Source organism: Rana temporaria, chromosome 5, assembly GCF_905171775.1.
Source record: "Rana temporaria chromosome 5, aRanTem1.1, whole genome shotgun sequence".
Taxonomy (NCBI): Eukaryota; Metazoa; Chordata; class Amphibia; order Anura; family Ranidae; genus Rana; species Rana temporaria.
The window spans coordinates 17,515,354-17,528,819 of NC_053493.1; the positions used below are offsets into that span (position 1 = coordinate 17,515,354).

A 13,466-nucleotide genomic window follows, 5' to 3' on the forward strand; every position below is an offset into this window, starting at 1 on the left:
TTCTCTGCTTTTATCTATCACAGGAGCTTGTCAATCTCATCCTGGGAGGTAGAGCTGTGTCCAACGTCTTCAATGACATCATGGAGCTTGATTCTGGGAATGGGAACACCACTGTCCTAAAGGGGGTTTCCAGCCGCAGCGATATTGGCTTTCTCTCCCTCTTTGAACATTACAGTGTGTGCCAGGTAAGTACTCCATTCTCACAGAAAAACGATTTTTTGGGCAGCATAAAAACACTGGACCCCACCTGTGGAGTCTGCAGAACAAACTTTATTAGGTGTTTATTATTATGGCCCTCAAAGCTGCTTTTCATCTGTTTTTTCCATTTTATGTTTAACTGCTTTACTGAAAACAGCCTAATGTTTGAAGAGCTCAGTAGCTGAAGCTCACATGATACAAATTGGTGAGTCAGAACTCGGCCCTGACAAAGGTGTGTCTTTTCTTTGTGTGTCTTCTCTGAAATTTCAGAACAATTCCCCCCCCCCCCCTCACATCATCTCCATAGCATAGAGAGAACTGTGCTGTAGTCCACAAAGGCGAATTGGGTAGGGCCGACAGCACTGCTTGGAAGTTATACAGCATTTGTCCCTTTTTTTTTTTTTTTTTTTTTTTTTTTTTTTTTGCGGCCCATGTAGATCCTTCAGACACTAATCTGTGTTTTCCTATATTGTTATAGCAATGATTTATCTGGTATAACATTTCTCCTGAAGCATGTCCCCAGTCTCCATCAAATTCTATGGCATGTTCAGTCTTCTCCAGCAATAAAGCAGTCTCTGACCATCTCTTGTATCATGTCCACAGTCTCTGATCTCTGACCATCTCTTGTATCACATTTCGTAGTCTCTGACCATCTCTTTGTATCACGTTCATAGACTGACCATCTCTTTATATCCCGTCCACAGTCTCTGACTATATTCTGTTGTGTATCTTCTGTCTCTAACGCTGAATATTCACAACATTTTATTTGCGGCTCCTTGGTGATGTCAAGTGCTGCAATTGAGGCCCCCCATATCAAAATGTTTGACCACCGCTGCTTTGATGGGAGATTGTAGGACTGCAGTAGTGGGCATTCCTAGGCAGACTGTATTTACATGCAGACAGGGATGGACTGGCCATTGGGACTACAGGGAGTTTCCTGGTGGGCCGATGGCTCAGTGGACCGCCTACCCCCTCCGCTCCTCTGTCTCTCCTTCCCCGCAGAGCTCACCTCCTCTCCCTCCCCGCAGCACTCACCTCCTCTCCCTCCCCGCAGCACTCACCTGGGAGGACCAGAGGAGGACTACAGAGGAGCATGGGGGAGGGGACAGACAGTTGACTCAACAGCTATGGCCTGGGAGTTTCTCACTTCTGCCTAATCTTGTCCCATAAGGGGGGGCACCGAACTGATTCTTTGCCCCGGGTGAAATAATGTCTAGCTTCCCCACTGGTACTGCATATAAGGGAGTTGTCCGGCCGCCATAGGAGAGACATGTCAAGGTGGGCCAGTCTGGATAAAGTCCAGCTGCAACTTCTAATGTACATTGTGAGAAGCTCACAGTGTACAGTAAAATCTCAGAGTAAGCGGTTTTAGTCCAGGAGAGGAGCCGGTAAAACAGACAAGACTACAGGGAAGGCCTTACACGGCTTTAAAGCAGACCTAGCATCAGATACGTTTTATGTGTGGTACATCCGGTGTCAGTGTAACACTTCCAGCTAGTCAGATGAAGCCTGGCAGATTTAAAGGATAAAACTTGGCGAAATTAACATTCATTGCAGAAATCTATTGGATGTGTTTTTATTTTCCCCAGACATACAGAGTTTTTTATTTTCCTTCAGGTTGGTTCCTATCTCAAGACCCCAAAGTATCCTATCTGGGTGGTCTGCAGTGAGAGTCACTTTAGCGTCCTATTTTGCTTGAAGAAGGATTTAGTGAGCGACTGGAGAGCGGAAAGAAAATTTGATTTATATTACTATGACGGACTGGCGAATCAGCAGGAGGAGATTCGCCTCACAATTGGTGAGTTTTGAAAATAACATTCCCCCATCCCCCCCCCCCATCAGTGTGCTGATGGTCCGGTTTTGTCTGTGTTGCAGGACGGGTTTGCTGTGTTGAACGGACGGTTTTGTCTGTATGAAAGGGCGGGTTGCAACACAGAAAAAAACAGCCCAAAACCACTTAAGGACCGCCTGGCGCCGATATACGTCGGCAGAATGGCACAGCTAGGCACAATCACGTACCTGTACGTGATTGTTAAATGCCCAGCCGTGGGTCACGGACGTGCGCCTGCGACCTGGTACGAAGCTCCGTGACCGGTGGACCCGATAGCCACCGGAGTCCCGCGATCAGTCACAGGAGCTGAAGAACGGGGAGAACTGTGTAAACACACCTTCCCCGTTCTTCACGTGGCGCTGTCATTGATCGTCTGTTCCCTGATATAGGGAAAATCGATCAATGACATCACATGTCCAGCCCCGCCCCCCTACAGTTAGAAACACATATGAGGTCACACTTAACCCCTTCAGCGCCCCCTAGTGGTTAACTCCCAAACTGCAATTGTCATTTTCACAGTAAACTGCATTTTTTGCTGTGAAAATGACAATGGTCCCAAAAATGTGTCAAAATTGTCCAATGTGTCCGCCATAATGTCGCAGTCATGAAAAAAAATTCTGATCGCCACCATTGGTAGTAAAAAAAAAAATTATTAATAAAAATGCAATAAAACTATCCCCCATTTTGTAAACGCTATACATTTTGCACAAACCAATCGATAAACGCTTATTGCGGTTTTTGTTTTTTTTTGTTTTTTTTTTACCAAAAATAGGTAGAATAATACGCATCGGCCTAAACTGAGAATTTGTTTTTTATATATTTTTTGGGGGATATTATACCAAAAAGTAAAAAATATTGCATTTATTTTTTTTCAAAATTGTCGCTCTATTTTTGTTTATAGCGCAAAAAATAAAAACCGCAGAGGTGATCAAATACCACCAAAAGAAAGCTCTATTTGTGGGAAAGAGACACCAATTTTGTTTGGGAGCCACTTTGCACGACCGCAATTGTCAGTTAAAGCGACGCAGTGCCGAATTGCAAACAGGGGCCTGGTCCTTTACCTGCATATTGGTCTGGGTCTTAAGTGGTTAAACACAGCCACTAGTCACCCTCCAGCAGCAGCGATGCACAATCTGAGAACTACAGACCAGCCAAATTTCAATCCATCTATGGACAGACTGGTTGTAAAGAACTTGATTGACTTCTGTACAACCAGCCTGTTTGTTTTCCACTTGGTCATTGCCATCGGCTATAGCCGGCAACACTGATCAATGTATTCCGATGGCAGGGAGCTCTTCCCACTGTCCAAATACAATAGCTCAGTGGTGGGCTTTTTCCCCACCGAGGTATGTTATTGGGGGAATTAAATCCCCCTTTTTTTTTTTTTAACCCACTGGTTGACCAAAAAAAAAGCTTCATCTGTGGACTGCGCTAGAGAGATTATGACCAAAATATGCCTTAAGTTGGGTTTGCAGCTCAGAGCAGACTTCTGGCAAAATCAGTAAGCCTCTTTTATAGAGAATGCTTCCAGGTTGCCATTTTGTAAAGATTGCTCTGCATCGAGATTCTGATGGTGACAACAGTGGAACATGCAGTGGTTTAATTTTTGGTTTTGTGCTGCCCCACGCAGGACTAAGATCAGGGGCCCACCCCTTCATCTAAATTTGTGCCACCCCTTTCTTAAGTTGGGGTCTCTGGAGAGAGGGGGGAGAGGGAGAAGCGAGGGGGAGGGAGAAGCGAGAGGGACAAGCGAGGGGGGGGGGGGGGAGAGGGAGAAGCGAGGGGGGGAGGGACAAGCGAGGAGGGGGGGAGGGACAAGCGAGGAGGGGGGGAGGGACAAGCGAGGAGGGGGGGGGAGGATAGGGAGAAGCGAGAGGGAGAAGCGAGGGGGGGGGGGCGGAGAGGGAGAAGCGAGGAGGGGGGGATAGGGAGAAGCGAGAGGGGGGGCGGAGAGGGAGAAGCGAGGGGGGGGGCGGAGAGGGAAGCGAGGGGGGGCAGCGAGGGGAGGGGGGGGGAGAAGCGAGGGGGAGGGGGGATTGCAGGGGAGAGAGAAGGGGGTGAGACCAGGAGACTCTCCAATCCAACCTTCTTCCGGACTCTTATTTTCCCTTCTGTGTGTAGAGGCTGCCAAGGAACGATCACAGCCCTGGACTCCGACCTGCTCTGCCAATTGAGCCGCTTCCTGGCTGCAGCCCTGCTGCCTCCGCCGCTTCGCTCCCCTGTCACCGAGTGGTCAGTACGCGGCTGGCCCTGGTGTCACCCCTCTGGCGGGTGTCACCCAGGTGCGGTTCACACCTGCATAGCGATGCCAGTCCTCGTAGTGTCCCTTCTGCCTAGGGTGGCGTCGCCCCCTGAAAAATGCCACCCAAGTCAATTGCAGTGCCTGGGAACATGCCTGTGCAATATGTGTCTGCACAGCTGTTTGTAGTCACTTGCGGAAGCACAGTTTGGAAACGGTTGTCGCCCCACAACAGGAAGTACCTGAAAGAATCTACATACCAGGATTTTTTTTTTTTTTAATAAAAGTCGAAGATTTAATAAAGATTCGAATCGGTTTTTAAACTATATATTATTATGTACCGAAAAACATATATAGGATTTCAGTGATTGGGTTTGATCTGCTTTTATTTCCTGCCGATCTCTAGAGGACGGGGCCTAGTCCAGACCCGTCTTTATTGTATCGGCAGCTCTGTGACTTCTAGACAAGCCGTCTCACCTCTGCTCCTCCTGTCTTTTCAGATACCTCAGGGAATTATGTAGAAGATGAAGACAATGAGTTGGTTCCTCCGCTGGAGTTTTGTATTAGGACCAAGTGAGTACAGCTGATCTTTATTGCTTTCAGGTTCAGTTTGTTTACTTGTCTCACATGTACAATACCTTATATGTGGGACCTAAACCACCTCAATACCGGCTATATATATATGTATGTATGTATGTATGTATGTATGTGTGTGTGTGTGTGTGTGTGTGTGTGTGTGTGTGTGTGTGTGTGTGTTTGTATAATATATATATATATATATATATATATATATATATATATATATATGTGTGTGTGTGTGTGTGTGTGTGTGTGTGTGTGTGTGTGTATATATATATATATATATATATATATATATATATATATATATATATATATGTGTGTGTATATGTATATATGTGTGTATATATGTGTGTGTGTGTGTGTGTGTGTATATATGTATATATGTGTGTGTATATGTATATATATGTGTGTGTGTGTGTGTGTGTGTGTGTATATGTATATATGTGTATGTGATAAACAAATTAAACTTCAGCTGCTTTAAACAGTATCTTCTCCCTGCCTTGTTTTTCAGATGGAAAGGTGCTGTTGTAGACTGGAATGGGACGGACCCCATTCTTTAATGGCAGAAGCCACATCCTATGAACTGCCTGCGTACACCGGACCCCACAACATTCACCCCATGTGATTCTCCATAGAGTAAAGACAAATCGCACCTCTCTCCAGGGGCCTGGAAATGTGGTCTTTGATATAAAAGACAATTTGCCATGTGCCACTGTTATAAAGATTTTCTTTAATCTAATATCTAATATTCATCTATTAACAATATTAACACATGAATGAATGGAGTTGGGTCTTTGAGAATAATGGACTTGGATATATTTAAAGTATTCCATATAGTGTCTGGATTTGGAAAAGTGAATTATATCATTTGTTATATATTTAAGTATATAGTTCATAAGCTTCTATGGTATAACTGGCATATGGTTGTCATTAGCCTAGCTGGCTTCATATAGACATCCTACCTTCCCCCATCATGGCAAATGAAGATATAAGGTTACATGTTGTAAGATGTAAACGTATTTTAGTTAGGAATATAATTCTTTCTGTAGACTACAGTATTTCTATGTATATGTATATATATATGTATGTATATATATATATGTATATTTGATTTAGATGTTAAAGGACATTTGTCTTACATAGGTTAAAATGTAGCTACTTATTCACAGCTTACAGCCCTATCCTCAGGAATTTGAGAGTAATTGACCCTCTCTTTCTCTTCTAAGGAAGATTTGAATTTGGCGCGTTTTTTGTAGAACAAGTCAAAAATGAACCGTTACATGACGTATTTTTAGAAGGGTGGGGGTAGGTTATATTTGGGCTCTCTCTTCTCTTGAATGCGACACACACTCAAGCTCACACTTGGAAATGAGCTGACATGCTCACAATCTCACTCACATTTAGAAGAAGGCTGACATAGCCACACACACACAAAGATATATATTTGCAACTTTCATTTCAAGATTAAGAAACTTATTGATGCTATTTTTATATTCTACAATTGATGATATTCATGTGATATTTTACTATTTTATCATTAAATACATTTTGGAGTTTTTACACAAGAACGGAACGGATTTTCTTGGAACTTTTCTCATCAATATGAATATCGATTATTAATACAATAATATCGATATACGGACTTTATTTCAATGGCGAGCCTTAGCCAGAATCGATTTGCTTGAATATCGAACGTTTTTGAATTATTTCTCCTATCGCTTGTCGAGAGGGAAAACAAGCATTGATCATGCAGACAAGCTTCAAGGAGAAATAAAAACGAAAGAACTTTCAGCATCATCGAATGGATCTGGAAACATAGAATTATTTGGTGAAGAAGTTTACACACGTAAGAAAATCCTGTTTCTTGATGACGTAATTTCCCGTAAAGAGAGGGAAAGCGCGAAAGAAGTCGTCCTAAATTGGTAAGTAATGGATTTTATTAATGAATTATCTAGTGAGAGTAATTTAGAATTCAAAAATCTGTCAAAATTTGTTAAAGATGATGAATTATGGAGGTACATGTTCAATGAATGCTTACAATCTAATATTGAGATCCAAAAGTCAAAATTTACTTTTAAGAAATTCAGCAAACAGATTAGGAATTTGATGAAGCTTGTTAAAGTTTTTGATGCAATGATTTTAGCTCCTGAAAGGAATGATAATTGTGCAACAGGGAAGGACAATAGTCTATGTACTAAATGTTCAATTTTGACTGAACAAATAGATGATTTGCAAAGTGCAATTCAAATAAAAGATATTCAGTTGTTGGAATTACAGAATAATGTAATGTTTAAAGCAGAGTTAAGCTACAGTAATGATAGTGATGATTCTAAGAAAAAGTCTGTTGTGCCGGTAAAGCGGTCAATTGGAAAATATGACCAGGAACTTGAAGTTTTGTTTAAAACTAAAGTAATGAATAAAGATACAATATGTACAGAAAGTCTAGATAGACAGAGTTTAAACACACAAAGAAAAGATGGAGAAATCAGAGTTGCCACTTGTATGGCCACACCCAGATATGATGAGATTCACGTCACAGACAGAATTGAGCAGACAGGAAATGCTAATTGCTTTCAGAGTAAAGAAAGTGGATATGTACACAAAGAAAAAACATTGGAATTAGGAAAGGAGGAACATTTTGAGCAATTTGTTCATCCTTGTTCAAAGTCGATTGACTTGCCTTATGCCTCAGAAGTCAAGCAGATCAGTACATTGACTGTTAATGACAGTTCAATCAATAAGACAAACAATACTGACAATGAGATAAATGGATTACTTCCATTGACTAAATCAAGGAAAAAAGAAGTTTTAACTTCTCCAACATTAAATTATGTTGCTCCAATTTTAATAGATCAGTCTATTTACAGTAATGTTGGGAACATTTCTACAGCAGTCGCTGACATATCTTCAGATTTTAAATGGCCTCATACAAAAGCCAATCTTGTATTGAAGAAATTGGTTCAAACACATAAAAGTCTTTGGAGTCAGACCAAAAATGACACAGGTGTGTTTAAAGATATTGAAATTGATATTGAAGGAAAAGATCCCAAACCTCAAAGTCAAAATAAGTTGCCACAAGAAGCAATAGGTCCAGTTTCTGACATTGTACAAGAATTTTTACAGCAAGGAATATTAAAGAAAACACGATCTGTGGTAAATAATTGCATTTGGCCTATCAAGAATGCTGATGATGAGTATATGTTATCAGTTGATGTAAGAGCATTGAATAAGTGCATTACAAATGACACACCTATTATTCCTGATTTAAATTTAATGTCACACATGGATGCCAAGGCTAAAATATTTTCTGTATTGGAAATAGCCAACAGTACGTTTTCAGTACCATTAACTAAAAGCTGTCAATATAAACTTGCATTCAGCTTTAATAAAGAAACCTATGCATTCACTAGATTAATTCCAGGATTGGACATTAGTGATGGCATAGTACATGAGAGTTTGCAGGAAGTATTATCTAAATTCTCTAGACCAGAATGTATTTTCCAGCATGTGGACAAGTTTTTGTTGACCACACAAACTACAGAAGAGCACATTACTCTTTTGTCAGAGTTATTTTTGCTATTAGAAACAGCAGGGCTGAAACTGAATACTCAGCTAGTTCAATTGATGAGAAGTCATGTAATATTCATGCACATGCAAATTAGTCATGGACATAGAAGATTATCACAGGAAAAAATCAGAAAAGTTTCTGCTTTTCCAGTTCCAACATCTTACAAGGCATTACATACATTTTTGAACGAAATAAAGTGTTGCAAAGAGTTTTTACAGAAGTATGATGATAAAGTTAAACCATTATTTGATTTGTTGAGACAAAAAGATGATGTGTTTGATAAATGGGGTCAACCCCAGACAGATGCCTTTAAAATGTTGAAATGGGATGTGCGGAATGCTCATTCATTGAGTACAATTGAAATTGGTCCATCTGTGAGATTGTACACTGATTTATCAGAGAATTCGATTTCAGTTACTTTGTCACAATTAAAAAACGGTAAACAGAAAATAATAGGATATTTCTCCAGAGGTTTGACAAATATGGAAAAGACATTTGATGCACATACTAAGCAATTGTTAAGTCTTTATTTTGCAGTTAAAGTAACAGAAAAGATTGTGAGATCTAGTCAGATCATATTACCGACATCTGATCAATCACTAAAACTTCTCCTACAGAGAATTAATTCAGGAGAATTATATGACAGATATTGCCCATTTGTTAAAACGTTACAATCTAAATCTATACAGGTAGATTTAATAACAGAACATGTTCAGCAAAGTGTACAAAAGGATGTTTTTAGAACTGCTGAGAGAGGTTTTAAGCCAGTATTTGTTGATGATATCAAGATTCATTCAGCAGGTTATTCTATGTGCTACTCAAAAAATATCATTCAGCCAAAATTCTACAGAAAATGCTGAATTGGAAGATAGAAATTACAGTACAGCACGCATTACTCTGAAATTTGTAGGGCAGAAGTGAATGGATATATTTCATTTCAGTCCTCTGGGTTGATTGAAAACATTTCTGTGTTTGTTAAAACAATGTTTTGAGTCATGACAAAAAAAAGAGAAATTGCGTCTTGTAATATTTAAAATACACAGAAAATAGTATAAGAAGTATAGGCCTAGTTTAAGAAAAATAAAGTCAAGTAAGGCAATTACAAATGTTATAATCAAAATATGTTTTTCATGTCATGATGAAATATTAGGATATATAAAATGTATTTTTTCATTCAAAAAATTTGATGCTGCATTCTTTTACAGGATCTGACTTATGAGTCACCAAAAGAAGAGAAATGTCATATTTCTAAGATCTTCCAGATGCAAACAAGCCCTTTGAAACTTAAGAATATAGTTCTGGGAGAAGATGACATATGAGATTCATTCGTCATAATTATTGTTGTCTTTCTATGTTCAATAAAGTTTTCAACTTTACAGTACAGGAGTACAAGAGGAAGAAAAAGAAAGAAGAATCAATACCTTTTAATGAGAGGGAAATTTCTAAAAACAATTGACTTTTTATTTTTCACGACTGATGATATAATTTTATCCATCAGATATATTGTAGTTTTTATATATGAACTTTTTATGTGACGAGATATGTTTTTCATATCAAGAAGAGATATTTGTTACACACCAATTTTTAAAACACATGTAGTGTACTTTCAGAGTTGAAAGGGTTAAACTTTTTTACAATGAAGTCTAGTTAGTAGGAACATCTGGTGTTAATTAAGATAGAGTACATGTTTCTTAAAGGTACATAAACAAGTTAGGATTAACTTTACCTTGTAATATGCATTTAGTTTTGAAGTCATCTCACATATATGAACAAATTGAAGTTAGGAACATATTTTATATTTACATTTTGACAAGGTTATTAGAAATGTTGTATGGATTATAGTTAAATATGCTGAGCACAATTTGGAGGGAAAATATGAAATATATATTTCTGAAGTGACATTCATACTTCAAAGTATTGTACAACTATGCTACAGTCATGGATTTAGGAATATTAAGGGGTTGATTTTATGGCAAAAGGAAGAAGAAATGAATAAGGTATAAAAAAAATATTTTATGGTACATGAAGCAAAAGTTTTTTTGAAATCACTTTTCCTTATGTGGAATTGAAATTGAGAATATATTCAAGTCAATTATCTTAAGATTTATATGAATGGATACATATGTGAAGCAAATGATTATGAATGAGATTAGATGGAAAATGAAAGATTGTTAATCAATCATTTTGAGAGGGAATTGTTATAAAGATTTTCTTTAATCTAATATCTAATATTCATCTATTAACAATATTAACACATGAATGAATGGAGTTGGGTCTTTGAGAATAATGGACTTGGATATATTTAAAGTATTCCATATAGTGTCTGGATTTGGAAAAGTGAATTATATCATTTGTTATATATTTAAGTATATAGTTCATAAGCTTCTATGGTATAACTGGCATATGGTTGTCATTAGCCTAGCTGGCTTCATATAGACATCCTACCTTCCCCCATCATGGCAAATGAAGATATAAGGTTACATGTTGTAAGATGTAAACGTATTTTAGTTAGGAATATAATTCTTTCTGTAGACTACAGTATTTCTATGTATATGTATATATATATGTATGTATATATATATATATGTATATTTGATTTAGATGTTAAAGGACATTTGTCTTACATAGGTTAAAATGTAGCTACTTATTCACAGCTTACAGCCCTATCCTCAGGAATTTGAGAGTAATTGACCCTCTCTTTCTCTTCTAAGGAAGATTTGAATTTGGCGCGTTTTTTGTAGAACAAGTCAAAAATGAACCGTTACATGACGTATTTTTAGAAGGGTGGGGGTAGGTTATATTTGGGCTCTCTCTTCTCTTGAATGCGACACACACTCAAGCTCACACTTGGAAATGAGCTGACATGCTCACAATCTCACTCACATTTAGAAGAAGGCTGACATAGCCACACACACACAAAGATATATATTTGCAACTTTCATTTCAAGATTAAGAAACTTATTGATGCTATTTTTATATTCTACAATTGATGATATTCATGTGATATTTTACTATTTTATCATTAAATACATTTTGGAGTTTTTACACAAGAACGGAACGGATTTTCTTGGAACTTTTCTCATCAATATGAATATCGATTATTAATACAATAATATCGATATACAGACTTTATTTCAGCCACCTTTAAACGTCGGGTTATGTGGATTTCATGTTTCTGTGCTTTACATGCGATTTCAGTTTACATAGCATGACAAGCAGAATTTTGAAGTTTAAGGCCCATTTCACAAGGGCCGTCCAATCGGGTCCACCTCTGTTTTTCAGGCGGACCTGATCAGACCATCCATTCACCCCTATGGGGCAGCGGTGACATGTCTGCTGCTATCCGATCTTGTACGCCAAATCCAGGCGGATGGCAGTCCTATTTTCCATCCGTCTGGTGGATTGGATGAAAACGGCGGAGAGCGGGACATTGACCTGGTCCGTCTCTGCACAGTGAGCGGAGACTGTCATGTCATCCTCCCTGCTCAGTGGGGATCAGCAAAGTCTGTCAAATGGATCCGCCCCGTGTGAAAGGGGCCTTAATAGGCTTAAATCTCATGCAGATTGTTATGGTTCTAGCGTATCCAAAAAAAAATATCGACATCGATGATCAAGTATTTCTACAGGTATGCCTTGTTGCTTACTCAGTTTTATGGTTTGCCTCTGGTTACCTTTTGAGTTCAACCACTGTTGGTGACCATAATTTCTACATTTCTCAGAGATTGATGGAGCAGGGTGCAATATTTGCACAGTAATGAGCTTTTAAAGTGGTGTCTCTCTCTTAAAAAAAAAAAGTGTGTGTGTGTGTGTGCGCGTGTTTTTTTTTTTTTTTTTTTTTTTACATTTCTTCTGAAACCATGGTGTGGCGCACAAAAACAAAAGTGCGTATGAACACAACAGAAAAGTGCACTTGAGATGTGTTAAATGGTCCCCTCCTGAAGAGAAAGGGTCCTTCCCTGAACCCCCTAGCTTTCAAGACTCCTGACTGGGGCAAGGCACGCCCGGGTTCCACTGCCAAAAGGCCCACTGGACCATGCTCCTCATGAACAGCTGAAGCCAACCAATGAGTACGAGGTGGGGGGGGCTGTTCCAAAAATAAATCTCCACCCCCAAGGCAGGGGAGGAAGGAACCCTAGGACTACACATCCTCCCCCTAGACTTCAAGGTAGGCCCAAATACCCACACCCTGCAATGCTGAGAGGGAAAAGATGCATATGTAAATGCAAGTGACGAACACTTCTGAAACATAATTGGAAAATGAAAAATGTGCAATGGGTAGGCCTGGTAACAAAAATTGCCCAAGTCTTGGCCTAAAAGCCTAGCCCATGCAGTGTGGTGCAGAAAAGATGCTTGGGTGTCGTGGCCTAATTCTGTTTCATGGAGTGAGATCCCAAAGTACTACTCCGATACCACCGGGACACCACCCCTAGGGGGGGGGGGGCTTGACACCGAAGGCCCTTTGCCTTCCCAGCCAAACAAGACAGCAAAGTTTTTAAATCAAGAGGCACTGGGCCCCTCACTACCCTCCACACCAGGGAAATGCGCCTGACTTCCACCATACCCAGGAAACATTAATTTGGTTTCTTTTCTCACGGGGAAGATCCCTCAGGGCCCCCATACTACCAGCAGTGGTGCCTTACAGCCAGAATGATGGTGGAGCACCCCTACTGGACACTAAAAAGAGCAGATGCTACACTTGATCTTGGTCAAAAGGCTGAAAAGCAATGTGGCTGCTTCAATGTGGCGGCAATCTTGTCACTATTATAAATCGTGACAAGATTTTTTATTTAAAAAAAAAAGTATAACGTAGGTGTTTTGCCAGTTTGGCTACAAAAGTGAAATACATCAACACTATTTAAAGCATGCTGTAATGCAGTTGGTTTAAACCCTCATATAGGTTGCTTATGTTAGTTTCTAAATGTAAAAGATTCTCCTGCTGTGGTGTACAGCAAGACAGCGAGTAGAAGTGAATGCATAATGTATATTACAACTGCAAACCTACAGCAAGATTAAAGCGGGAGTTCACCCAAAATTTTTTTTTCTTTATC

At 39.4% G+C, this 13,466-nt stretch overlaps 1 protein-coding gene across 4 annotated transcripts in view; it reads left to right on the forward strand.

Moving 5' to 3' along the window:
• MINDY4 (MINDY lysine 48 deubiquitinase 4) overlaps positions 1 to 11,471 on the forward strand; it is a 70,847-nt gene extending 59,376 nt beyond the window's left edge. For all 4 annotated transcript variants that reach the window (XM_040352231.1, XM_040352230.1, XM_040352232.1 and 1 more), the window contains exons 15-19: positions 24 to 185; positions 1,816 to 1,996; positions 4,769 to 4,841; positions 5,362 to 6,772; positions 9,624 to 11,471. In XM_040352231.1, coding sequence (XP_040208165.1) covers positions 24 to 185; positions 1,816 to 1,996; positions 4,769 to 4,841; positions 5,362 to 5,410 — 465 coding nt within the window. In that variant the 3' untranslated portion in view covers positions 5,411 to 6,772; positions 9,624 to 11,471. The remainder of the gene's footprint in view (positions 1 to 23; positions 186 to 1,815; positions 1,997 to 4,768; positions 4,842 to 5,361; positions 6,773 to 9,623) is intronic.
• Positions 11,472 to 13,466: the final 1,995 nt, after the last annotated feature.